At 42.6% G+C, this 26,561-nt stretch overlaps 1 protein-coding gene across 1 annotated transcript in view; it reads left to right on the top strand.

Moving 5' to 3' along the window:
- Positions 1 to 16,956, top strand: part of LOC124594023 (follistatin-related protein 5-like) — a 227,429-nt gene extending 210,473 nt beyond the window's left edge. The window contains exons 12-14 of the mRNA XM_047132378.1: positions 41 to 241; positions 6,168 to 6,314; positions 16,162 to 16,956. Of these exons, the coding sequence (XP_046988334.1) occupies positions 41 to 241; positions 6,168 to 6,314; positions 16,162 to 16,391 (578 nt within the window). The 3' untranslated portion in view covers positions 16,392 to 16,956. The remainder of the gene's footprint in view (positions 1 to 40; positions 242 to 6,167; positions 6,315 to 16,161) is intronic.
- Positions 16,957 to 26,561: the final 9,605 nt, after the last annotated feature.

Here is a 26,561-nt window from a genome sequence, read left to right as displayed (position 1 = left end):
GTGTGCATCCTACAGCTGCTGGGGTGTCGAAATGCCGCAGTCGGGCTGGTGGTGGTGGAGTGCGAGGAGCCGGCGACGGGCCAGCCGGCGGGCCAGCTGGTGCTGGACGCCGTGACGGACGCCGTGGTGTCGCAGCGGCCCTCGCTGCTGGGCCGGCCGCACCTCAGCCCCGACAGCCGCACACTCGTCACGCTGCACCGCGCCAGAGACGGCGTCACGCTCGTCGTACAGCGCGTCGCTGGTAAGCCGCCCTCTGCCCCTGCCTGGCAGTAAGTCCATCTCACCTGTCACAGCTAGCTTTTCGTATGCTCTGTATTTATCGACTGACAAGGTGTAACACAACGAATCCTCCCAGGACCGCGACGTGTGGACCCAACAATAAGGTGACAAATACGGGAACTACTCATGGGTATACTCAGAATTCCTCCATCAATTTTAATTGAAGCTACTTGTAAAATCAGTCACAGTTTAAGTCACTAACGAAAACTTCCTGGCCGATTAAAACTGTATGCCGGACCGAGACTCGAACTCGGGACCTTTGCCTTTCGCGGGCAATTGCTCTACCTACTTTTTTTTTTAATCTCATTTTGTTCGCTTTCGTTCATTGCATCTGCTCGAGGCGGACGTCGGAATACATCCGTTTAAGTTCGTTGTTGATCGATTAACTCAGTTTTTTTTATTATAGAGGGCTGCTAACCCTCTGACCGAACACGCTGAGCTACCGTGCCGGCAACCAACTGAGCTACCCTAGCACGACTGACGCCCCGTCCTTACAGCTTTACTTCCGCTTTACTACCTCGTGTCCTACCTTTCAAAGGAGAGTTTCCGTAAAGTTTGGAGGGTAGGAGACGAGGTACTGGCGGAAGTAAAGCTGTGAGGAGGTGGCGTGAGTCGTGCTAGGGTAGCTCAGTTGGTAGAACACTTGCCCGCGAAAGGCAACCCGAGTTCGAGTCTCGGTCCGGCACACAGTTTTAATCTCCCAGGAAGTTCAATATCAGCGCACACTCCGTTGCAAAGTGAAAATCTCATCCTGGAAACATCCCCCAGGCTGTGGCTAAGCCATGTCTCCGCAATATCCTTTCTTTCAGGAGAGCTAGTTCTGCAGGTTCGCAGGAGAACTTCTGTAAAGTTTGGAAGGTAGGAGGCGAGGTACTGGCAGAAGTAAAGCTGTGAGGACGGGCCGTGAGTCGTGCTAGGATAGCTCAGTAGGTAGAGCACTTGCCCGCGAAAGGCAAAGGTCCGGAGTTGGAGTCTCGGTCCGGCACACAGTTTTAATCTGCCAGGAAATTTCATATCAGCGCACACTCCGCTGCAGAGTGAAAATCTCATTCTGGTCACTAACAAAAGTTTCCAGACAAAGGCCCTTCCTAACAGGAATTTTTGACAACTGGAAACTGATTTCGGTTGACATCATACTGAGTTAATAATTTTTTCCGGATGATAACAACCATTATAAACTGCTCAAGGCTTAAACAGGCATCTTCTTCCTCTTGGGAAACGTAGTGCTGCAGTGAAAGCTGCTTTTCCGACGCTTGGGATTGTGCCAGTACAGGAAAACTCGACTATCCTCGTAGTTCGCAAGGGATCTGTTTTTTGAAGTCGGAAGACTACCGGATTAGAACGTCAACAAGGCCATAAAATATCTGGCCTTCGTTACGTCCGCTCCGTTAAGTTTGAGTTCCGGGACTGCAGCCTCGTAACCGTTCGTGAACCCGAGACTTTCGCCGCTATGCAATTGTAGTAGTTTAGCTGCTGGTGAATCTTCAGGTTAGTGTGGTCGTGATCTATGAAACTCTTCCGATACTGATGATCTTCAGAAAGACTCGTGGTTCTGCTGACTCTTGCCGACTCTCGAACCACGAGTTTCTCTGAAGATGTTCATCACAGTTGTGAACGAACTGTTGGTAACGGAAAATATTCCTGGATCACGACCGTACAGATTTAGCAGCAACTAAGATGTCAGTACCAGAATCAGAATGTAGGAGAGCTTTGAAGGACTTAACATCAAATAAGGAAGAAGGGATGATAACACTCCATTACAACTTCTGTAGTCACTGGGGGAAGCGGCAACAAAACGACTATTCACATTGGTGTGTAGATGGTATGAGTTGCCGACATACCATCTGATTTCGGAAATACATCATCCCTACAGTTCCGAAGACTGAAAGAGCTGACAAGGGCGACAATTATCCCACAATCAGCTTAACAACTCATGCATCCAAGTTGCTGACAAGAATAACATGCAGATGAATGGAAAAGAAAATTGAGAGTGTGCTAGATGACGGTCAGTTTGGCTTTAGGAAAGGTAAAGGCACCAGATAGGCAATTCTGACGTTGCAGTTGATAATGGAGGCAAGACTAAAGAAAAATTAAGAGACGTTCATAGGATCTGTCGACCTGGAAAATGCTTTCGACAATGTAAAATGCTGCAAGATGTTAAAATTCTGAGAAAAATTGGGGTAAGCTATAGCGAGAAACGGTTAATTATACAATATGTACAAGAATCAAGACGGGATAACAAGAGTGGACGACAAGAAAAAGGGGTGGTCTTTTACCCCTACTGCTCAATCTTTGCATCGAAGAATCAGTGATGGAAATAAAAGAAAGGTTCAGGAGTAGAATTAAAATTCAAGGTGAAAAGATATCAATGATACGATTCGCTGATGACATTGCTATCCTGAGTGAAAGGGACGAATAATTACATGATCTGCTTAATAGAATGAACGGCCTAATGAGTACAAAATATGGACTGAGAGTAAATCGAAGAAAGATTAAAGTAATGAGAGGTAGCGGAAATGAAAACATCGAGAAACTTAACATCAGGGTTGATGGTCACGAAGCAGATGAAGTTGAGGAATTCTGCTATCTAGGCAGCAAAATAACCAATTACGGATGGAGCAAGGAGGACATAAAAAGCAGACTAGCAATGGCAAACAGGGCACTCCTGGCCAAGAGAAGTTTATTAGTATCTAACATAAGCTTAAATTTGAAGGAGAAATTTCTGAGAATGTACGTTTGGAGCAGAGAATTGTATGGTAGAGAAACATGGACTGTGCGAAAAGCGGAACAGAAGAGAATCGAAGCATTTGAGATGCAGTTCTACAGAAGAATGTTGAAAATTAGGTAGACTGATAAGGTAAGGAACGAGGAGGTTCTGTGCGGAATCGGAGGGGAAAGGAACATATGGAAAAGGAGAAGGAACAGCAAAGCTGAGACATCTGTTAAAACATCAGCCAATGATTTCCAAGGTACTGAAGGGAGCTGTAGAGGGCAAGAACTATAGAGGAAGACAGAGATTGGAATACATCCAGAACATAATTGAGGACGTAGGTTGCAAGCGCTACTTGGGATGAAGAGGCACAGGAGACGAATTCGTGGCGGGCCGCGTCTAACCAATTAAAAGACTGATGACTCAAAAAAAAGTCTGATCGTGAAAGCCTTCATTGTACAATCACTAGTAGTTTAGCTGTTCATTTCCTTGGACAGAACACAATAGTATCTGCCCAATACACGCGCCGTTTCATCTGCATGGTGAGCGCGCATGTCTCCCTACGACCGCAAGCCTTGTTGTATGATTTACTGAAATCTCCCTCTTTGTCAGCTTGATGCGTTTTTCATGTTTAAATATTCTCTGTCTGGCTTTATCGTAATTCTGCGTACAAATCTATGGTTCAATACGCATTATCTGTGCCGTTGGTCTCTGATAGGTCAGTAAATTCTGCCCTCTGCTAAAATCGTATTTTGCTCAATCCTGATTTAAGTGTATATCACTGTTATTATTATAACTCACCTTCCTTCTTCTTAGTTTTTTATGTCCTCGCACCTTTCACAGTTTCCAAACAAATTAGGGACCCAATACACGTAAGAATATTGCCGTCGCCTGACATTCGGATATTAGATAGGAAATCAATTTAAAATTCTGGCAGCCGTTAATATTTACCACGACTAGAAACTGGTGAAAGCTGTATTCATTTTCGCCGCCGGAAACTGCAAGACGTTTGAAAGATGCCTGGATGTGATATCGTAAAGGGAAGCACACGTTGCAATACCTCCCACAGCTGCGACGTAATACGGTTGATCTGACGTAGAGAATTCTTTGCAAATTTCTCGTTCTTGAGATACCGAGGACGCACTCACTACCGTTTCAATTTCATTTTTCACCGACAGAACGAGGAAAAGAAACAAAAATTTACTCGATTTTCTTATTCTGGTAGCGATCATTACAAGTTTTCGTAGGTCAGAAGCGCTCTTATTTTTGGTCTGCTTTTGTTCGATACTGTGGTGACTTAAAAAATGTTGTTGCCTGCACGATCAAACCTTTTAATGATATTTATGTTTCGAGGTCACCTAGAAAGCAGAAACGGAGTATGGGGCACAGACTGCAGATGGCTGGAGATACGACATTTTAAAATCAGAGGGATTTTTTTCTGCAGTTGTATTGCAGCACTCAAATGTTGTAGTACATACTTACTTGTTAGATCATTTGAATGGCACACGAGGGCGCTGGCAGTCACGCAGGGGCATTAGCTCAACCTCAATCATTTGCGATTCATTCAGCTACTGACACTGCGGTGTCTGTCTCACATCTTTCAACGACCGGTATATCTGGTCGATTTCCTGCGTACCTTGCTGCAGTAATATCCTGGAAAAATGGGTGTGACATAGCCATTGCGCATTATTTCTTGTCACTAAAATTTCCAGACAGAGTACCTCGTACTGTCCGCTGTTCGGAAAATAATTTCGGATCGGTTGCGAAATGGGAAACAACGTGAAAATCAAAAATGTTTTGTTTACAACAGTCAGCTACCCCTTACAGCTTCTTCTCTACATAGTCGCCACCCCGATTTAGACATTTGTCGTAGCGCTGTACCAACTATCCAATACTCCCGTCTTAGAAGGCAACCGCCAGAGATTTCGTCAAGTCTCTTATCTCGTCTACAACTGATAGAGTGTGCCAGAGTTTTGTCTTCATAGCCTAAGGTTCATGAGAGCAGAGATGAAACTCAGAAAGAGCCAGTTACTGGCTGTGTTGTGGCTGATCAAACACTTCCCATCGAAAATGGCTGGAGGAGCATCTTCACTGTCCTGCAGAGTGCAGCCGAGAACTGTCTTGAAGAACGAAACGCATGACAGTTACGTTATGTGGGTTGTACGACATCAGGCGAGATCACTCACCAGGCCCTCATACTTGGCGGGCGACACTATTTTCTAGGTATCTTTACGTGCTCACTGCGAGCTCAGAATTGAAAAGAGTCATTTTCCGCGATCGACGGGCATACTAGAGACACTACCGTGCATGTCTGTGCAAAACTTCATCAGATTTATGCTGTAGTTTTCATTTCGCGACTGATGAACTTACTTTCCGAATAGTCCTCGTAGATGCTGAATATGGGCTTGAAGCGTGCTCGAATAGGCCAACCAGTGAGGAGCAGTTCATGGAAAAGCGACAGTGCTGATTAAAATCCCTCTCGGGGTGTGTTGTTGCTGACTGCCGATTTGGTGGTAGCAGAGACACGCTGTGTACCTCGTACTGTCCGTGGTGGCAGAAGAAGCGTTCACCTCGTTTTGACAAACAAATCTATAGAGGTAGAACACAATTTCAACGGTGGCTATGAACAGACAAGTGTATTTACTTACCACTTGGTTCTGGAACATGGTTATCAACGAGAGGAGGAAGATAGACTAATCAAAGTCTTGTGAATCAGTTCAGGTCTGTATGAATGACGGATTAGCCCAAAGTCGGCAATAATGCTCCTGGCTGAGACTGGTGGTACAGACAGCGGGTGCCATGCACAGCCGACACCGGCACTTGGCGCCACACTTACCGGCCGGGACACATTTGGTCCGCCCGATGCATCTCGGGAGAGGAGTGCGGTTTAGACTCCGGAAAAGGCAACTTAGAGCGGGAATGCATCTCTTCACCTACGGGTAGCTTGTAGGACGCTTGTCGAAAGTATACTTCTAGACAACGGAGTTGTTCGGTCGACAACCGGTTAAAATTTCCTTTGTGAAATTTTGCTTTGAAAGCCGGCATTCTCATTAAGTTAATTTTATTTTTCCTTTGTTGTTGGTATTGTTCGATGTTAACGATGCAATAAAATTTTCCTCTTTCCAACATTCACTACACGTTCACTCCCAGAGACGTCACTTTGCATTGTGGTTTTCAGACGGTGACCTGAGGTTCTCGTTCGACGTAAAGACGACGCTGAACATCAGTGACGTGGCCTTCTACCCGTCACGCACGACGCATGGCTACGACCTGTACGCGAGTGCGTCAGACAAGGAGGACGTCCTCTTCCTGGACCTGGCCTCAGGTAACAAGCGACCGGCGCCACAACGAACATAATCAGAACAAATCAACTGAAAATTAATGCATGTTCTCGTTATATATTTCACCTTTAAGAACTACAGTTACAAAGAGGACAAGGAAATTATTATAACCGATTTCCCACAAACTTCGCGTAGTGGAAGAAGAATCAGAATAAGCGTTCCTGAGGGAAACACAGTCGAAGTTTTCGACGATCTTTAATTTTCTTTTTTTCTATTAATCTACTCATATCCGTAGAAGGTTCTTACACGAATGTTTCTTATCACGTTATGGGATACAAGGACGCTATATTAATTGCAAAACTACAACTGGGTTTCACAGTAAGTGTCATACATTTATTACAAAATTAATGTGCATATGGTATATTCAAGAGTTACAACCTTTTTAAATTCAGATATTCTTATAATTCATTATTATATCTATTTTTGTATTAATGCTTATATTTTATTCTTATGTTTATTCTTCTCTGAAATCTGGTGCATTCCCTTGGATTGTACTGATCGTAGACACGTTCGAAACATAGAAATTCCGAACTACACGAGCATCGCGCAAATGCAAGTTTGTCACAATACCAATCTCACTCGGGAAAGAAACGTTGTAAACGTTGCTGAAGCTTTCACACGTTGGTAACTTTCTCTGCAAACTGCGCATAACGAATCACTTTAACGAAAACTGGCGCCTGCAATTGATTATGAATTAGGAAACACTACGGGAATTTCACCGAAAAAAATTTCATATAACTTTCCCGTTCATTTCATTCTTTTAAAATTCATTCACCAGGCGTATAATTAGCGGACGAATAAGGAAGAAATCATTTGAGCACACCTTGGAAAACATTCGTGTAGCTACGAAAGTGGGTAGGTAAATGGAAAACAAAAATAAAAATAATAATGGGTTTTCGAATACGGATTGCAGAAGCTGAAGCTGGATGGATAGGTACTGTGCCACTGCTTCGGTTGAATTATTCACTCTTTAAAGGCTTATATAGACCCTAAAAACTTTGGTAGTCGTTATCTCAGAAACGGTCGAGTATGGACGAAAAAGCCTAGACACGCGTTTGCATATTTTGATCCGAAGTTTCTGGGAAATCGGTTTATAGCTCTTGGCGTGTTTTCCTCGTTAATACAAATCCCGAGTTGATAGTATTAATGGAAACGCTAATAGGTAAGTAGCCTGAACGTGTCGGTTAAATCTTAAATTATCATATTCACAACAATGACCTCCTCTTTCTCCTTGAGAATTTATCAGTACTTCTCCGATTTGCATTTCCTTCTGGGTGCAGGATTCCTCTTTTGCAATGGTCTCGTATTGAAATACCACAGACATCCTTCACACAATAGTTAAGCAGTAGGAGATCTCATTTTCTGATAAGCTCACAATCATGAATGGTTATCAAGACCAATACCTGACCGTGGTATCTCAGTGGCTAAGACAGTGAAAATCAAATTTCCATTCCAGATATCCTGATGAAGATTTTGTTCGATTTCATACATTCTTGCAAGTGACTGTTAGAAGTTAGCAACGTTCCATAAAGCAGTTATGTCTGATTTACACTCCCGTAAATCTGAAGAAGATGAAGTATACTATATCACATTGTGAAAGTTTACCTCTTCACGAGAATAATTCCTCGTACACACACTGGAGGTGTGTATTTATGAGTAAGATGTATTGCCTCGTAAGCAAATTAGAACTGGCCGAGGTATGTGATGCAGATGCCACAAAGTCACGGAACTTTCTAATACCACGAGAGATTATGTCAACGTCAGTGAGTAAAGATTATTGGCAGTGATGCCGATTTCGTTTGATGGTGAAGGTCTGAGCTTATTTTTATATCACCTTTCGGCATCAAGCGCCCTTTGCTATGCATCACTAAGGGTGTTGCCACTGCCCCGACAAGAACTCTTGTCACACATTCTAATCACATCGGCTTGTTTGTTGACAGAACCCCAGTAGGTAGATGCATGCGATGACATAAGGGGCAGTCGAATGTAAACGAGACAGATGGAAAAAGGTAAGTAAATTGTTCATTATTTCAAAAGCAATCGAAATAACTGTTAATCCATTTATCGCAGAATGTGACGAGACGGTCAATCACTTCACGAAAAATTTTGTAGTTGCCTATGATCAAGACTGAATGAGGGCTGTGTAGCGGCTTCCCAGCCAAACTTCTGCAGCATATTCGAAAGAACCTAGGCAAGATGTGGGCCCGCCCACATATTCAGGAAATTTGTCTCATTGTATTAGAGACGTGTCTGTTGTGTTCTTGTTCCTGTTATGGTCTTCAGTCAGATGGCTGGTTTAATGCAGTTCTCCTTGCTACTACATCCTGTGCAAGCCTCTTCAGGTCTGCATAATTACCGCAACCTACATCCATTCGAACTTGTTTACTGCATTCAAGTCCTCGACTCCTCCTACAGTTTTCACCCATCACGCTTTCTTCCAATGTCCTTGATACCTCAGGATGTCTCTTAAGAACCAATCCCCTCCTTCAGTCAACTTGTGCATAAATTTCTTTTTCTCCCAGTTTGATTCAGTACCTCCTCGTCTGCTATTCCATATATCCATGAAATCTTCAGCATGCAGCACATTTCAAGAGCTCCCACTCTCTTCTGGTCTGAAGTGCCTATCGTCCACTTTTCACTATCCAACGTTTAAATTTTTAATAGACTGCCTTTTCGTGCACGGCTTCGCCCGCCTTCGCCTGCCACATCTATTTCACACATATACTCCAAGGACAATCATCCCGGGATTGTTCGGGAATACCTTCTGAGTATACAAACAAGGAGTCGCGTGTATACCAAATGTGGTTAAAATTACTCCAGCTGTTCTTGGCAGAAAATGGCTCTGAGCACTATGGGACTTAACTTCTGAGGTCATCAGTCCCATAGAACTTAGAACTACTTAAACCTAACTAACCTAAGGACATCACAAACATCCATGCCCGAGGCAGGATTCGAACCTGCGACCGTAACGGTCGCGCGGTTCCAGACTGAAGCGCCTAGAACCGCTCGGCCACTCCAGCCGGCAGCTGTTCTTGAGTTACGCTTTTATGTCACGCGTTTTCGCTATAAGGCCCCTGCCATATGGATGCTAGCGCCGTGGTACTGGAACAGTATATTTTTCCAATTACCAGGTGATACATGTGGCAGACTTGAACAAATTTCTTGCGGTATTGTGGAGATATTTCACATTTTGGCACCCATCTCCAACTCAATAGTCTAACAATAAGCCTAACAACCACAAATCTAAGAATTTGATAGTAATATTGACCTTTACGAACATTTTTACATAGAATGTCATCTTATACCCACCAATACCGTTACTAGTGGTAGGGTGTATTGCCCCCACATACAGGGTCTTACAAAAAGATACGGTCAAACTTTCAGGAAACATTCCTCACACACAAAGAAAGAAAATATGTTATGTGGACATGTGTCCGGAAACGCTTACTCTCCATGTTAGAGCACATTTGATTACTTCTCTTCAAATCACATTAATCATGGAACGGAAACACACAGCAACAGAACGTACCAGCGTGACTTCGAACACTTTGTTACAGGAAATGTTCAAAATGTCCTTCATTAGCGAGGATACATGCATCCACGCTGCGTCGCATGGAATCCCCGATGCGCTGATGCAGCCCTGGAGAATGGCGTATTGTATCACAGCCGTCCACAATACGAGCACGAAGAGTCTCTACATTTGGTACCGGGGTAGCGTAGACAAGAGCTTTCAAATGCCCCCATAAATGAAAGTAAAGAGGGTTGACGTCAGGAGAGCGTGGAGGCCACGGAATTAGTCCGCCTCTACCAATCCATCGGTCACCGAATCTGTTGTTGAGAAGCGTACGAACACTTCGACTGAAATGTGCAGGAGCTCCATCGTGCATGAGCCACATGTTGTGTCGTACTTGTAAAGGCACATGTTCTAGCAGCACGGGTAGAGTATCCCGTATGAAGTCATGATAACGTGCTCCATTGAGCGTAGGTGAAAGAACATGGGGCCCAATTAAGACATCACCAACAATGCCAGTCCAAACGTTCACAGAAAATTTGTGTTGATGACGTGATTGCACAATTTTATGCGGATTCTCGTCAGCCCACGCATGTTGATTGTGAAAATTTACAATTTGATGACACTGGAATGAGGCCTCATCCGTAAAGAGAACATTTGCAGTGAAATGTGGATTGACACATTGTTGGATGAACCATTCGCAGAAGTGTACCCGTGGAGGTCAATCAGCTGCTGGTAGTGCGTGCACACGCAGTACAGGGTACGGAAACAACTGGTTCTCCCGTAGCACTGTCCATACAGTGAAGTGGTCAACGTTACCTTGTACAGCAGCAACTTCTCTGACGCTGACATTAGGGTTATCGTCAACTGCACGAAGAATTGCCTTGTCCACTGTAGGTGTCCTCGTCGTTCTACGTCTTCCCCAGTCGCGAGTCATAGGCTGGAATGTTCCGTGTTCCCTAAGACGCCGATCAATTGCTTCGAACGTCTTCCTGTCGGGAAACCTTCGTTCTGGAAATCTGTCTCGATACAAACGTACCGCGCCACGGCTACTGCCCCGTGCTAATCCATACATCAAATGGGCATCTGCCAACTCCGCATTTGTAAACATTGCACTGACTGCAAAACCACGTTCGTGATGAACACTAACTTGTTGATGCTACGTACTGATGTGCTTGATGCTAGTACTGTAGAGCAATGAGTCGCATGTCAAAACAAGCACCGAAGTCAACATTTCCTTCCTTCGATTGGGCCAACTGGCGGTGAATCGAGGAAGTACAGTACATACTGACGAAACTAAAATGAGCTCTAACATGAAAATTAAGCGTTGCCGGACACATGTCCACATAACATCTTTATTTGTGTGTGAGGAATGTTTCCTGAAAGTTTGGCCGTAACTTTTTGTAACACCCTGTATACAAATAGTGAAAAATGCATACAAACATTTGACTGAAATACTCTAGATGCTCCTGAGATAAGATATGTGTCACCTCTATTTCAGTTCCACCCCTATTACACCCACATAATCCTTCGTAGGTGTCCGTACAAATCTCACCAGATTCATTGCCATCACATGAAAGGTATAGGAATGCATAATAGACAACAAACAAAGATTCATTTCTACATATTAAATATCAACAAATTCCTCTTTTTCAGACATTCTCCCAGCCAACATTTTACGTCCTCCCTATCTTGGCCATCATCAGTTACCTTACTGCTAAGAATAAAAACTCATCTACTGCTTCTAGTTAGTCATTTCCCGATGTAAATCCCTCAGCATCGCATGAATTAATTCTATTACACTCCGTTACCGTTGTTTTAGCAGATTTGATGTTTATCTTACATTTTTTTCAAGGCACAACCCACCCCATCAAAATTTTCTTCTTACGTTATTAGACAGAATTACAGTGACATCAACAAACATCCAGTTTTTATTTCTTCTCCATGAACTCTAATCACATTTCCAAATTTCCCCTTGGTTTTTCGTTACTGCATGCTCAACACACAGATTAACTGACGCAGTATCAGGGCGAAGGCAGGGGGAGGGGGATGGGGGAGTGGGTACTTAATGCACACCTTTTGAAACTATTGCGATCTAGTCTGTTCCTTTATATTTTAATGTTTTGAAAATAAAGATACTTATTGTTTTTCACGGATTCTACTACCAGATTTCATCTACGTTTTAAATTTTCAGTTAAAATCAACCGAAAAATTTTATCATTTTACCATAGTTATATTGTAAAGCTATCTTATTACAAATAACACGTTTTGCCTTGTTAAGGCTTCCTCAAACATTTTAAAAGGAAAAGAAAAGCAAGGATGTAATTACACAAAATTATACGTTAAGGGTCATGGTTCTGAGCTGCGTGAAGCTTTCGAAAATATTTTCAAAATTTTAAAAATCAAGTTAACACTGATTGAAGGCTGTCAGATCATTACATATTACCAGCTGGTAGGGCGGTTAGTCAGAAAAATGGTAACAAATCGTCTAAAGGAACAATCGTCAAACAAGATACAGTGGAACAAAACCAAGAGTACATAAATTTAAAAGGATAAAAAACGGGGATAAATGTATGAAGGCAAAGATAAGAGGAAGGGGCAGAGACAAATAAGGTAACAGAATATACCTTAAAATAGTCAGAGCCCCCGGGTGAAGTGCATTGTACAGCCAAACGCACCTAGATTGAACCTGGATATCAGGTGACTGAAGCAGGGCCGGCAACGTCATGCCGAACTTCACGTACGCAGCGTGTGCGGGCCACGGGCGGACCAAGGTGGGGCCTGCCACTCGGCTTTGTTCGGTCCTTCTCGGAAGTACCCGGGACAGCGTGACATTTCATTTAGCACTGAGTTGCGGCATTTTGCGGTCCGCACAACTATCTGAGATCGGCAAAATCGTGACGTCAGCGCTGTTAACCCTTCGCTATTTGTTCGTGGTATGAAGGACGTCCACAGGTCGAGTAGCTGTTTGCCCCAAAAGAAGTAGTCAAGCTATCTATCTTCTCTATACTTTTAAATGAATGGAAATGACAGAAGAGACGGCTGCATAAGCGGCGCGTACTGCTTACTTGCTACGAAACGACGTTATAGTACCATACAGGAAGAATGTAATCTTTTAGATGACGATGAAAGAGTAAAAAATTGCAACTGACAGACGGGGTTCATTGTTCTGTACAGCAAGCAGCACTCTGTGCTAAATTTTCAGGCATGGAGCACTTGAAGAAACTGATGGTATGAATATAAAAATTTCTGAAGTCACACCCATTATTCCATTTTCGGTTGCAACAGTTCTCGTTGGGAACGACGAGGAGTATGGAGACTTCATATATTACTGCAAAGTGCGCTCGTTAAGTCAAGGAGCACGCCGGTTTTTTCGATTTAAATCTTGCTATTGTTGAATTTATGAAGGAAAAGGAGTGCAGGAAAGAAAATTAGAACATTAGTAATGAATTTGTGACTTCGCATGTAAAGTGAAATTGACTGCACACTGCCCGCAGTAAGACACTGCAAGGTGACTTTTTTACGATTTGATGGGGATACATTTAGAAAGAAAATCACGTTGTAGAAGGAAAATATTGTGACAAAGAGAATCCAGTTCCCTAGGCTTACTAACGTTAAGGAAGGTATGACGTTTGAAGAATTTATTGTGATCGTACAGGAATTACAATCATTACTTTTATGACGGTTATGAGGACACTGTCAACCTTACATTTGTTTCAGAACTGTTTTCGAGATAGTTTGGTGTCTCAGTTGAAAACGCCCTTGAGCATGTGCACATGTAACTGATTGACCTGCAACGTAATTTCAGTTTTATTTACAATTCTTTTTACGTTAAAACTGTCCAGGATGCATACGTTGCTTTTCTCATGTAGATTTTCCAAGTCTACATAATGAGGGTGCAAAAATACTACAATATTAAGATAGACATCTTTGTGTGAAACATTGTTTTTCGATAACGAAACTAAGTAGGTCATAATTACGTAGCAGCTTGACTGTAAAACCCTGTTAAATTTTTTGTGTGTGTCCCTTTGTCGATAGTCTGTACCAGATAAAAATTATATAATGTCTTCAGCACGACAAAAATAATTAATTAATACCGAACATATGTTTTGTTTGTGGCCTATGTTGTTGATCAATGTGAAATACAAAACCAATGCATACGGAATATCTTCTGCCATTACATGCGGCACGTTCACTGTTTAGTCCTATCCCCCCTCTTTGCGCTCAGATGGCACAGTTTTACAGTGGCGGAAAAGTGAAGCGAGCCTGAGCGCTTTGGTACTCGGATCCGGGCATGGCCTGCGAGCTGAGATCTTGGTCACCAGTTAACTAAAGGCTCTAATAGAAGGCCACATTGAAACTAGTGTCCACGCTAGTGGCGTGGACAACAACAAAAGCCGCTGGAGTACTTGAAACTTAACTAATGTAGGCTGGAAACTATGCTCCTTAACTTGTAATTTTGTATAATTACATCCTCGTTTTTTCTTTTCTTTTCGAAAATTTGAGGAAGCCTTAACCAGGCGAAACACGTTATGTGTAATCATATCGCAACTGAGACTGTCTCTTTATATAATTTCAAGTACCAGTTGCTGTACAAAATGAACTCATCGTGGAATGGAATAAGCCAAAAATTTAAGTCTTAGTAGTATAAGTCACCTTCTACAATGGACGTACTATTGGGTATTTTTAGCTTCAGGGCCTTACATGCACATCAGTGTCTCTTTAAAAAGGATGTTATGAGAAAATGACAAAAAATAACGAAATTTGCGTTTTTAAATTTTTTTATGATGATCTTTATGCACTCCCAGCTTGGCAGTACACTTCATTGAAAATACATTGATTTTGCTGAACGGTATCGGTTCCTACTTACATTCCAGTCTATTTGAAAACTATGTTGTTAATGCACTGGGGAGCCAAGCAAACTGGTGCACTGCCTAATATCGTGTAGGTCCCCTTGAACATGCAGAAGTGCCGCAACACAACGTGACATGCACTCTACTAGGGTCTCAAGTAGCGCTTGGGGGCAATTCACACCATGAAACATGCAGGGCTGTCCATAAATCCGTAAGAGTACCACGGGGTGGAAATCTATTCCGAACAGTGCATCCCAGATATGCTCAATGATGTTCATGTCTAGGGAGTTTGGTGGCCAGCGTAAATGTTTAAACTCTCAAAAGTGTTCCTGGAGCCATTATTTAGCAATTCTCGACGTGTGAAGTGCCGCAAGGTCCTGCTGGAATTGCCTAAATCCGTCGAAGTTCACAATGGACATGAATGGATGCAGGTGATCGGACAGGATGCTTACGTACGTGTCACCTGTCAGAGACGTTCCTAGACGCATCAGGGGCCCCATATCACTCCAACTGCACAGTCCCCACACCATTACAGAGCCACCACCAGCTTGAACAGTCCCCTGCTGATATGTAGGTCCATGGCTTCATGAGGTTGTCTCCTTACCCTTATAGTACATCCACTCGATACAATTTGAAACGAGACTCGTCCGACCAGGTAACATGTTTCCAGTCTTCAATAGTCCAATGTCCGTTTTGACGGACTCAGGCGAGGCATAAAGCTTTGTGTCATGCACTCCAAAGATACACGAGTGGGCCTTCGGCTCCGAAAGCCTATAACGATATGTTTCGTTGAATGGTTCGTACGCTGACACTTGTTGACAGCCCAGCACTGAAATCTGCAGCAATTTCCGGAGGGGTTGCACTTCTGTCACGTTGTACGATTTTTATCAGCCGTCGTTGTTCCCATTCTTGCAGGATCGTTTTCCGTCCGCAGCTATGTCGGAGATTTGATGTTTCGCCAATTTCCTGATAATCAGGGTACACTCGTGCAATGGTCGTACGGAAAAGTCCACACTGCATCGCGACCTCGAAGATGCTGTGTTCCATCGCTCCTTCGCCGGCTGTAATGCCACGTTCAAACTGACTTAAATCTTGATAACCTGCCATTGTAGTAGCAGTAACCAATCCAACAGCAGCGGCAGACACTTGTCTTTTTATATAGGCGTCGTCGACCGCAGCACCGTATTCTGCCTGTTTACATATCTCTGCATTTGAATACGAATGCCTATTCTAGTTTCTTTGGCGCTTCGGTGTGTAACTGAACAAACTACAACGAATTTGATTTTTTTTTAATTTTTATAGTGTGTGTAATTCGCCCCCCCCCCCACCCCCACACTTTTGTAATGCACTTTATGGACAATGCGATGGTATAGCTAGGGTTAAATAACATCGCAGATAGGCTTCAAACCTACTTCACTCCCTTCCTTTTAGCATACTACAATGGAAAAAAAAACACGATTTGTGCAGGCAAGGTGGAGGTGATCACGGGCGTCGGGGCGGCGATGCCCGCGCAGCTGGCGGAGTGGGGGGCGCCCAACCGGCCGATCGCGGCGCCCGGCGTCTTCGGCCGCTACCTGGCCACCGCGGCCGCCGACGCTCTCTTCGTGCTCAACGGCGCGACGCGCACCGTCAACTGCGAGGTCAGCCGCGTGGCGCTGCCGCGGGCGCTCGCCTGGGTCTCCATGCGGCTGCAGTGACGCCGGCCGCGACGCGCCCCCGCCGCCCGCAGCGCCGCCTGACTCCTCGGGCCCGCCACCGCCACCACTGCACTTCACAGAGCGAGCCGTTCGACAACGTCAGAGCCCAGGGACTTGTCCTGTTAGCGCGTTTATCAGCACTGTGTCTTTCCGTAACACGCTACGATGGAGACGTTTGCCATACAGAACCAGAGGCTTCGTATTGCGTCCACTCGAGGTAAAGAAGGTTTATCATACGATGAAAGCTTTTACGACCGGATGTCTTAGCTGTTTGTTTGTATGGTAGTGGCCCATAAAACTTTCCCGCGGTTAACATTTGGTCCAGAGCAGCGCTAGAAATCTTTAGAGATGTTCATGGATCTCGCCAACTGGTAGGACTCTTCTCAACCTCGAGCAAGTCTGAATATATCCAGTGCTGTTCTGGATGTAACCTTAGCAACGGAAAAGTTTCAGGGGCCACGAACATGCAGCACGGAATATCTACCAGCAGGAAAAGAAAATTGTATCCACACGATCTACAGAGACACAAACGTCGGTACGTGCCTGGGCAATTGCAACTTTCACACAATATACACCCACAGTGTCTTCGCTGGTTTCTGTAAAGCTCAATGTAAAGCTCAATAAAGAGAAAGGGATAAATTTACAGTCGTGGACCGATTCGACAGGCATTTCTTCAGTTACCATTCAAATTTCACGCAACGCCGGAGAAAAATGTTTTTACAAATTTGCCCTATGGTTTACCGTCAGGTTGAAATTCAAATACCTTCCCTGTCATTTCAGATTCCCAAATAAGCTTTCATATTGACAAAATATACTCAGTAGCTTCGTTCATCAAGTTACCTGCCAAGAGGTGAATAACGAAAGTACCATTAGCTTTAAACAGCTTCGAAATTATTTAGGAACGGAATGTCCATCTTGGAAACAGCAACTGCCTAAAATTTTTAAAAAATCTGAGATACATCATTAATTTTGTGTTGAATGAATCATAAATTCGTCCGAAATATCACATGTACACAATTTCAACGTTTCCTCTGTTCGATAACAGCATGCAGGACTCAGAAATTTATCGGCATTTGGGTTTACTTTGGCATTACTTATCCCAAGATACACATTTGCGTAAGCGTTTATACTTCGCCATTTATTCATTATCACCGCCCTAATATGCAACCAAATTAGGGAACAAAAGTGAAAGCAATTACTCTTTGCGATTTTAGAATTAGTTGGTCGAGACAATTGCTCTATGGCCATTAAAATGCTGTGTGATTTTACCAGCCGCAATATCGCTTCACGGTAAAGTGATCTTAAACTGAGCAGACTACTATAAAAGGCAACGGGTTCACAAATGCTACTGCTATTGTGGTCACATTTAGGGTTTCAAACCTACCTTCTGCCATTTAGATTTTCATTCTTTGTTATTTCTCTGAACATATCAAGTTGAATGCCTGGACGTTTCCTTTGAAAAGGACAAGGCCAGTATCCTCCTACTCCACCTGGTCTTGGCAGGAACGCTAAACACCAATCTTTCTTGCTTTGGAATCATCAGACACTGATCTAGGCTTCGCAGACAAATGTAAATAACTTTGACGCGGCGAACAATAAAATAAAATTCCACTGTAAAAAGAGCATCATAATGCAAAAATGAGAACAACTATTTTAATTAAGGAAGTTTCATCGTGCATGTTCACCTTTGTCTAAAGTCTGTCTCCAATTCCGTCGTATGTAAAATATTATAGCCCGAGCTCAAAATCTCTTGTTGCCTTCATTTATGGGTGTACATTACAGGGGAATGTGAGATTTCTTGTGGAGACAATAACTGAACGACAGTGAAGTCAAAGTAACTCTCAAATACTCAGTTTGTGAGACGTATCAGCTTTCTTCTCAATTATTAGCAGCAAACTGTTGAGAGTGAAGGATATCTCCCCGCTTTCGGTACCATAATTTGCAGATCTAATGCTACAAAATGGGCTGATAGGTCCACGAATTCCCGTAGGATGCATATGAATGACGGTTCGTTCAATCGATACTTCGCTGGAGAAATTGCCAAAGTAGCTCTACTATATCCTCATTTGCTGATACTAACTTACAAAGATTGTCATCGCGCTGATTACGTAGCGGAATTATATGTCGACAGTCGTTTCGAGTATACATTTTGGTGAGATCTCTGCAGATTCTTTACCTCTGCTAATATGTTGTCTGTTGAGCACATCACGCACTTCATTTTGAGGAATAAACAAGGACGTGATACGAATTCACAAATTGATAAGAAGGACCTTCTGAAGTTATCTCCTGCAGTTCGTAATCTTATCTTGTTACGAAACATTACTTAAATCTACGAAGTTGAATGATGATTTTTCGTTCACGTCATTAACATAGTGGCTACAACTGTCTCAAATTGTTACTGTACAATTTTACTGAGAAATGCCAGACTATTGAACTGTTGTTTCCTTCTTCTTTCTGCATCACGTCTAGCTTGTTTTAAAATTACAGAACTAATCCCTAACGGTAATTTCTTACTAAATAAAAAAATGTTGTTGGTCATGTCCACATTATATATTCTTATCTAGCGAATATGTGTTTCACTGCTACTTACATTAGCTGTATTTAATGAACCTGCTCTTCCACATATAGAGACTTAGCTGGTGACACAGTAGCAATACAAGTTTACTTTCCGCAACACGTCGTGCATGTTCAACTATATCTACAATTTTAAGGTATGGAAAATGTCATAGCCTGAGCGCAAATGTTCTAGGTGTCTTCAGTCATTTATGAGTACATTACAGGGAAATGTGAAGTTTTTTTCGAGACGTAACTAAACCACAATGAAGTCGAAGTCAGCTTCAAGTATTTCAGTTTCTAAGACATATCAGCTTTATCCTCAAGTATCAGCAGCAAACTGATATCATCATTCCTGATATAAACGATAAGAACTACGTTAAAGGAAAGTTTTCCAGCTTTATGAAGTGTACGACGAGAGCACATAGCAAAATGGTTTTAGAATAACGAGATAACCTGCAATCCTTGATATACGTTGACGACGAAGATAATAATGAAGCAATGGGTGGTAAAATATGGAAGATATTCATGCGTATCAGAAATATTGCCCTTAATAATCTTATAAGAGGAAAGAATGTCTAGACTGACGGTTAATATGATGAACATGGAAAATAGTTATTCTTTCTCTAGAAATGATACGCAATTGCCAATTTACAGAAAATACTTTGCTGTAGCTCTGATATCTTTGGAAAACTCATGTTGTACAGCAGATATTTCAGCAAAGAATAACTAATGCGTCGTTGAATGTCTGACCAATCATGGACATAAGTAACAGATTGAGCTACAAAAAAGAAAAATTTCGGTAAGTGATAAGTTGGAGAAGTCTACAACTTGTAGCACAGCCATAGATCATTATATTTACGATCTTTTGTAGTACAGACGTCTTACGAAAAATCATGAGGTAGAAGTATCGGTGAAACTCTTTTTGTAAGAAAAATTGTAAATAAATTAAAGTTTCGTGAAGACAGATATCATACGGTAGCTAAGAACTGTAATACTGTTTTAATAAATGAACTTGTTTATATTGTGAATTGTTGTTTCTTACTTATTATATCCTTCTCCTACTAAAATTATGGTAATTTTATAGCTAAAAATGTAAATATAATTTGCAATTTAACAACAATTCAACACATTCCGTCTAGAGAACTGTTGGAGACTACGTCGAACAACTTACGCCCTTAAAAATGCCACTGAAAAGAACTACTACCTTTACTTTTGTATAGATACGGTCAGATCATTTTTTGTTGTAAATACTAGTTTACGTATTACGTACTGTGCAATGTGAGTGTATAACTAGTTCCAGTTGCTCCAGTGCGTGTGGAATCATACACACAAGGAGCTAATACAACGCATGGAAGAAGTATAATTTAATGCTTTGTTACAGAATTTTGTCAGCGAACTCTCTCCGTAGTCCAGCCATTAATGACGCAGTAAACTCCATTGCCAAGTAAGCAAACGTATTTCTTGCGGCCTATGAACTCTTGGTGATATAAAACATCTCTGTTGAGCATTTCACGTTCGATGATCACTCAGTCGGTTAATCAAAAAGATGGCGCTCCAACACAAGTATATCCGAAAGTTTCCTTTAAGAGTTTATGTTCTGCCCAGTGTTATACGCCGTTTGTACTGCTTATAATGAAACATCTCTGTCACCAACTGCTACGTAATTATAATATATAGACGATTTTTCCATTGATCAAATACAAAGTCTCTCCAAGATGGCTGCTGTAGAACGGATGGAGCTTTGAACCGCTGCATGATTCCTGGGATTTATCTACGACTGAATTGATTCTCCCATGTCGGACTTCTTCTTTTCAGGCTAGTGGTTGAGAAACACGATCTCTGTGTGTTGGCAGATACTTGGTGCGCTGTTCACCCTACCGCAACACTCGTTACCGACGCCGGTGTTGTCTCATTTGGATGACGGTCCGATACTTCACTACAGTGGTACCAGACTAGCATTAAAAAAATTGCACAAAGTATGGTACTGCTGCGTTCGAATGTACGTCGGGTCTGTGTCGTTTACACTGACCACTGCCATGCTCTCGGAATAATCGGAAATGCGGTATCGTATTCGGAGCCAATACATGGCGCAGAAAGAAACTTGGAAGATATCGATTTTCCAAAAACTGCTCCTTTAGATGTCGTTTCGCTACTGAAACAAATAGTGCGTCGCTGTAATCAATATTTCACAAGCATCCTTCTTTGCCATCCGATTCACTGGGTGAACCAAAACTTCGAAGTTCTTTTTGACTTCGTGCAACACACATGTGCCCCAAAAACATGAAACACTACGCATTAATATCACATTTACAACAACAGTGAGAATGCTGTAGTCAGATTCGATGTCACTATTAACTAACGGGTCCAAAGCCTCTAGTTGTCGGAGCACATTTATGGGTGATGTTGTAGCCGGAAAGGATGGACTGCTAACGAATGGTGTCGCTTCATCCTCAGCTTGTGTGCTGTGCTATCGGGGATCACCAGCTAGTAGGGTAGCACAGAGGGGTAATGTTTTGGAAAGACATACTGTTGTTATTACTAGCATCATGGTGTGGAGAATCATCAGGTAAGAGTTCAGGTCATCTCTGGTAGAAATTTAGGGATCTCGAAAGGGATACTTTGGAGAAAGCTTTTGACGATGTTGAATGGAATACAATGGTTGTAATTCTGAAGGTAGCAGAGGTAAAATACAGGAAGCGAAAGGTTATATACAACTTGTACAGAAACAAAATGGCAGTTATGAGAGTTGATGGGCATGAAAGGGAAGCAGTGGTTGGAAATAGGGTGCGACAGGTTTGTAACTTATCTTCAAGGTTAAGCAATCTAACTCTAAGGAAGCAGTAAAATAAACAAAAGAAAAATTTGGAAAAGGAATTAAAGTTCAGAGAGAAGAAATAAAAACTTTGAGCTATGCCGATGACATTATAATTCTATCAGAGACCACAAAGGACATCGAAGAACAGTTGACTGGTAGGGGCAACGTCTTCAAAGGAGGATGTAAGATGAAAATCAATTAAAGCAATAAAGGATAATGGGATTTAGTCAAATTAAATCAGGAGATGCTGAGGGAATTGCAGTTGGAAGAAAGGTACTGAAAGTAGTAGACGAGTGTTGCTATTTGGCAGTAAAATAACTGAAGCCAGTCGAAGTAGGCAGGATATGAAAACCAATGGCAAAAAAGACGTTTCTCAAGAAGAGAAATTCGTTAGCATCGAATATAGATTTAACTGTCTGAATTATTTTATGAAAGTATGTCTCGTGTGCAGGTTTGCTTGGAAGTAAAACGTGGACGATGAATAGCTCAGACAAGAAGTGAATCGAAACTTTTCTACTGTGGTGCTACAGAACAACGCTGAAAATTATGTAAGTAGATCATGCCACTAACGAGGAGGTACATAGAACTGGGAAGAAAAGAAACTTGTGGCACATCTTGATCGGGAGAAATGACAGATGATAGGACACGTTCTCAGGTATCAGTGGATCACCGATGTAGTACTAGAGGGGAGCGTGAGTGCTACAAAATACAGAGGGAGACCATCAAATGAACGCAGTGAGCAGGATCTAAACGATGTAGATTGCAATAGTAGTTTGGATACGAAGAGGCTTGCACAGGACAGAGTATCATGCAGAGCTGCACGAATCAGTCTTCGAGGTGAAGAACACAAGGACAACGACTACCATTGCACAATAGCACGTCACAGGCACCCCACGTCCAAATTGTTACCTCTCATGAGACGGTGTCCTGGTATCTGTTTTCAGCAGAACATCGCTCGTCCACATACGGCACGTGAATGTGGGCTATGTACATAATGTTGACGTACTCCCCTGGCCAAAATCAGTACCTGGTCCTCCTTTCTCAGTAGGGAAGCACTGCACAACGGGAACTTGCTTAACACATATTTCAATAAACAATCCGTGAAAAGTGTTGTGGATTGGCAGGAGAGCCAACCCAGGAATTTTAGAGGAAGCCGAAAGGCACGCGTTTTAGCTCACGCAGGCTGGCGTGAGGTCTGGAACAGGACAAGGAAATTAGAATTTAGAAAAACGGACGTAGCTGGTGGAATACTTAACTTGAATCCATTAATGGTGAACGTCGGTCTGACGGTACACGATTAACAAGATCAATAGCAATTGATAATGGCGCCTTGCTAGGTCGTAGCAAATCACGTAGCTGAAGGCTATGCTAACTATCGTCTCGGCAAATGAGAGCGTATTTCGTCTGTGAACCATCGCTAGCAAAGTCGGTTATACAACTGGGGCGAGTGCTAGGAAGTCTCTCTAGACCTGCCGTGGGGCGGCGCTCGGTCTGCAATCACTGACAGTGGCGACACGCGGGTCCGTCATATACTAATGGACCGCGGCCGATTTAAAGGCTACCACCTAGCAAGTGTGGTGTCTGGCGGTGACACCACAAAAAGAATGTCGGAAATACGACCGAAAAAGGACCGCCCCTCACCCGCCCTCCCCCCCCCCCACCCGATATGTTGCCTATAAATTGTTCCCATTAGGAAATTATAGCTCACGGACTGGCCTTTCGCTAGATTGCACTTAAAGTCCGTCATATTCTTGCATTACCTCCAGTTCCCCATTCACTCGCACAAAATAGTAATAGTAGACAAGTTAATAGGTTCGTGTGCCTCACCTTCGTCTATGTATTCCCATTGATAGGTTGAATGTCATTCATGTTCTGTCAGGTAATATCATTGTAAGTGTATATTTTTACTCTGTATCTTATACATTATAAGATAACAGAAAAAACTTACAAATTAAAAAAAGTAATGTCCAAACTACCAAACGCAATTCTAGTCAAAGTGGTGTTCTAACAGTTGAAAAACAGTGATACCATAAAGACTGGTGCAGATTGTTGACTTCATTCTATACCGGCAACCAATTGAAAACACAATTAATCATAACTTGCGGTAAGCAGTTTTCTGGTATCTATTCTTTTCAATAGCAGATGTGTTAGTTGACAGAACATGAAATAAGGTATCGGCAATTGAAATAAAAATATGTAACAAAAATTCTGGACGTTTCAGATTAAATTTAAATCAACGGAAAATTGGAGGAGTTATGTTATAAGAGTTATCACAGGAGGAAGATGGTTGCGTCATGGATCTGTATACTATTAGAACAAGATATTCCAGTAAGACCGAGCCATATCCACAGCCTGCTGCAGCTCACAGGCCACATGTACCGGCGGAGGAGAACCACAGACAGGTCCTCTGGTATGAATCGCTTTTTATAGCCGCTGGAATTCTCCAGGATGCCGTTCCAAACCTGGAACTTGAAGGGAAAACCAGTGACTCAGACGTTCCAGTCCATAAATCAGCCTGTGAAAATTTCCATTATTGACTGCCTTTTGTAGTGGTTGTGGAGAACAGTTGTGGCCTTGCAGATCTTGTGGCGGCTTGCGTCCTGCCGGAGTATACAATCCTCTAGATCCATATTAAAAGGAACGATCACGAAGTATCCTTTTGAAGGCCATACAAGCGACTCTGCGCGACTCCAGTGCGGTTGTACAAGCACCGACATGTACCCAGGGGGTTAGTGTGGCCTTCGAATGGAAACTTTTTCATCGCCGTTTGTAGGACAGGTGGTAGCAGACGTAGTGTAGTGACCATCTATGGAAGTAGCAAGACTCGACACACAATCTGTGCCAGCCACCAGCTTCATAGGTTTCAGACTAAACGTAGATCAGTTATAGGTTTTATGGTTTCCTGTTGTGTTGTATTGACCGAATCGCGAAAGGTGCCAGTATTAATATCAGCTGTAAGCCTTTTAATTTAGGTAGGAGTGTACAGTGCAAATCGCTTCTGCCAGTCCATTAAGAGGTCACGAGGAAAACCAGAGATTTCACCATCACTGAGTGCAAAGAGGAGGTAAAACGCGACTCAGTCACATTCCATCCACAAATGCCGGAACGGAAGCCGTCAAAGGCGAAGCGAGCAGATTTTGGGAGTAGCAGCGAGCAGCATAGTTGAAGGCCGAGAAGACATCAAGCTCGAGCACCCTGAGATGACAGACAGCCTACAAAAAGTCCTATGTAAGTGAACATTATCTTCAGTTAAGCTTGTACACTAAGAAGGACTTACAAAACTTACCTGTAGTGTCTCTGGACTAGAATTGTTGGTTTCCATCGTAAATTTGCCTAAATGTACCTATGTCAGTATAAAACTTTCATTATGACGAGAAATTCAACCTTAGGGTTCAATTACAGCAATAGAATATGACACTTCCATGAGTCGTGGTCTGTAGTACCATACATCACTGTGTAAACCCGAATATAAACAAAGCTGTGTCCCGGGGTGTTCGTTTATTATGGTAACTGATTGGAGGAGCTAGTAAATCTTAACTGAGTACTAAACTTATTGAGCTTATAAATAAACTAGTGCCTTTGCTCTTCTACCTGTTCGTTGCAAACACTCGAAGAAGAAATAAATAGCAGACCAGTAAGCCACACAGAGTGTCATTTCCCTATCATTATCATATATACCTCCTTAGCATAACATCCAAGTCTTGCTGTACTGTTTCCAACCGCAGAGACATGAGGAATCTGTGCATAACCCTGCCGCCGTTTCACTTCTGTGCGCAGCTGCTCGTGAACCAAGAAAATCGAGTGTCAGCTCTGATCTCAGAGTAACCGCCTGAGTAATACATAAAAAGTATGTAAGAACGAAAGAAAAACGGATAGCAAATTACAAAACATATTATCTGCCTGATATGATTATCATTATGTAACTGATCTGGTGGAATTCATATGCGTCACTCAATGAAAACATTGCACATTGTGATGTATGCGTGAGACGTGTGACTGCTCAAATTACGTGCTGGAGAAACCAAAATTGCAAATTAATCACAGCTACACAAAGGAGATAGGAAGCTCGGGGCTTGGCTGATGGATAAACTTGTGGCTGGTAGATAATTTTAATTTCAACTACAGGAAAAACTCATTATTACAGAATTTGAGCATCAGAATAACAATACATAAATTTAATTGGGACCTTTGTACTCTTAAGAAAATATACAACTGACTTTAGAAAAACTATGCATTTAAATCATGAATTAATATAAAAAACAGTATTTTGAAGATAATAATTAGATGTTACTGCAAAATGATCACAGAAAGTCATCACCACAAGCACACTATTCAGTTCATTGGTCACGTAACCAAAATTTACACAACTCTAATGATTCACCTTAAGTTACTTATAGGAAGATCTCGTCGGAGACGGCGCGCCGACAGGCAAGATATTCAACTAAAGGATGGGGGCACGGCTTATACATGGCGGTACTCGGAACAAACGAGTAAAAAGCAACCGCCAAGCAATTTCTCAGATGACCAGGCTGCAAGTCAGGGCAGAAAAGACGCCGAACGCACACACGATCTCAGCCTGCCCGCCAAGGCGACAAACCTCATCTGCCCCACATACCAGACCATTTCCGCAACAGCAAATAATTCACGCGGCAGATAAAAAAATGGCTCTGAGCACTATGGGACTTAACATCTATGGTCATCAGTCCCCTAGAACTTAGAACTACTTAAACCTAACTAACCTAAGGACAGCACACAACACCCAGCCATCACGAGGCAGAGAAAATCCCTGACCCCGCCGG

The sequence above is a fragment of the Schistocerca americana genome, chromosome 1 (genome assembly GCF_021461395.2).
Source record: "Schistocerca americana isolate TAMUIC-IGC-003095 chromosome 1, iqSchAmer2.1, whole genome shotgun sequence".
Lineage (NCBI taxonomy): Eukaryota > Metazoa > Arthropoda > Insecta > Orthoptera > Acrididae > Schistocerca > Schistocerca americana.
This window is presented reverse-complemented; position numbering and strand designations above follow the sequence as displayed.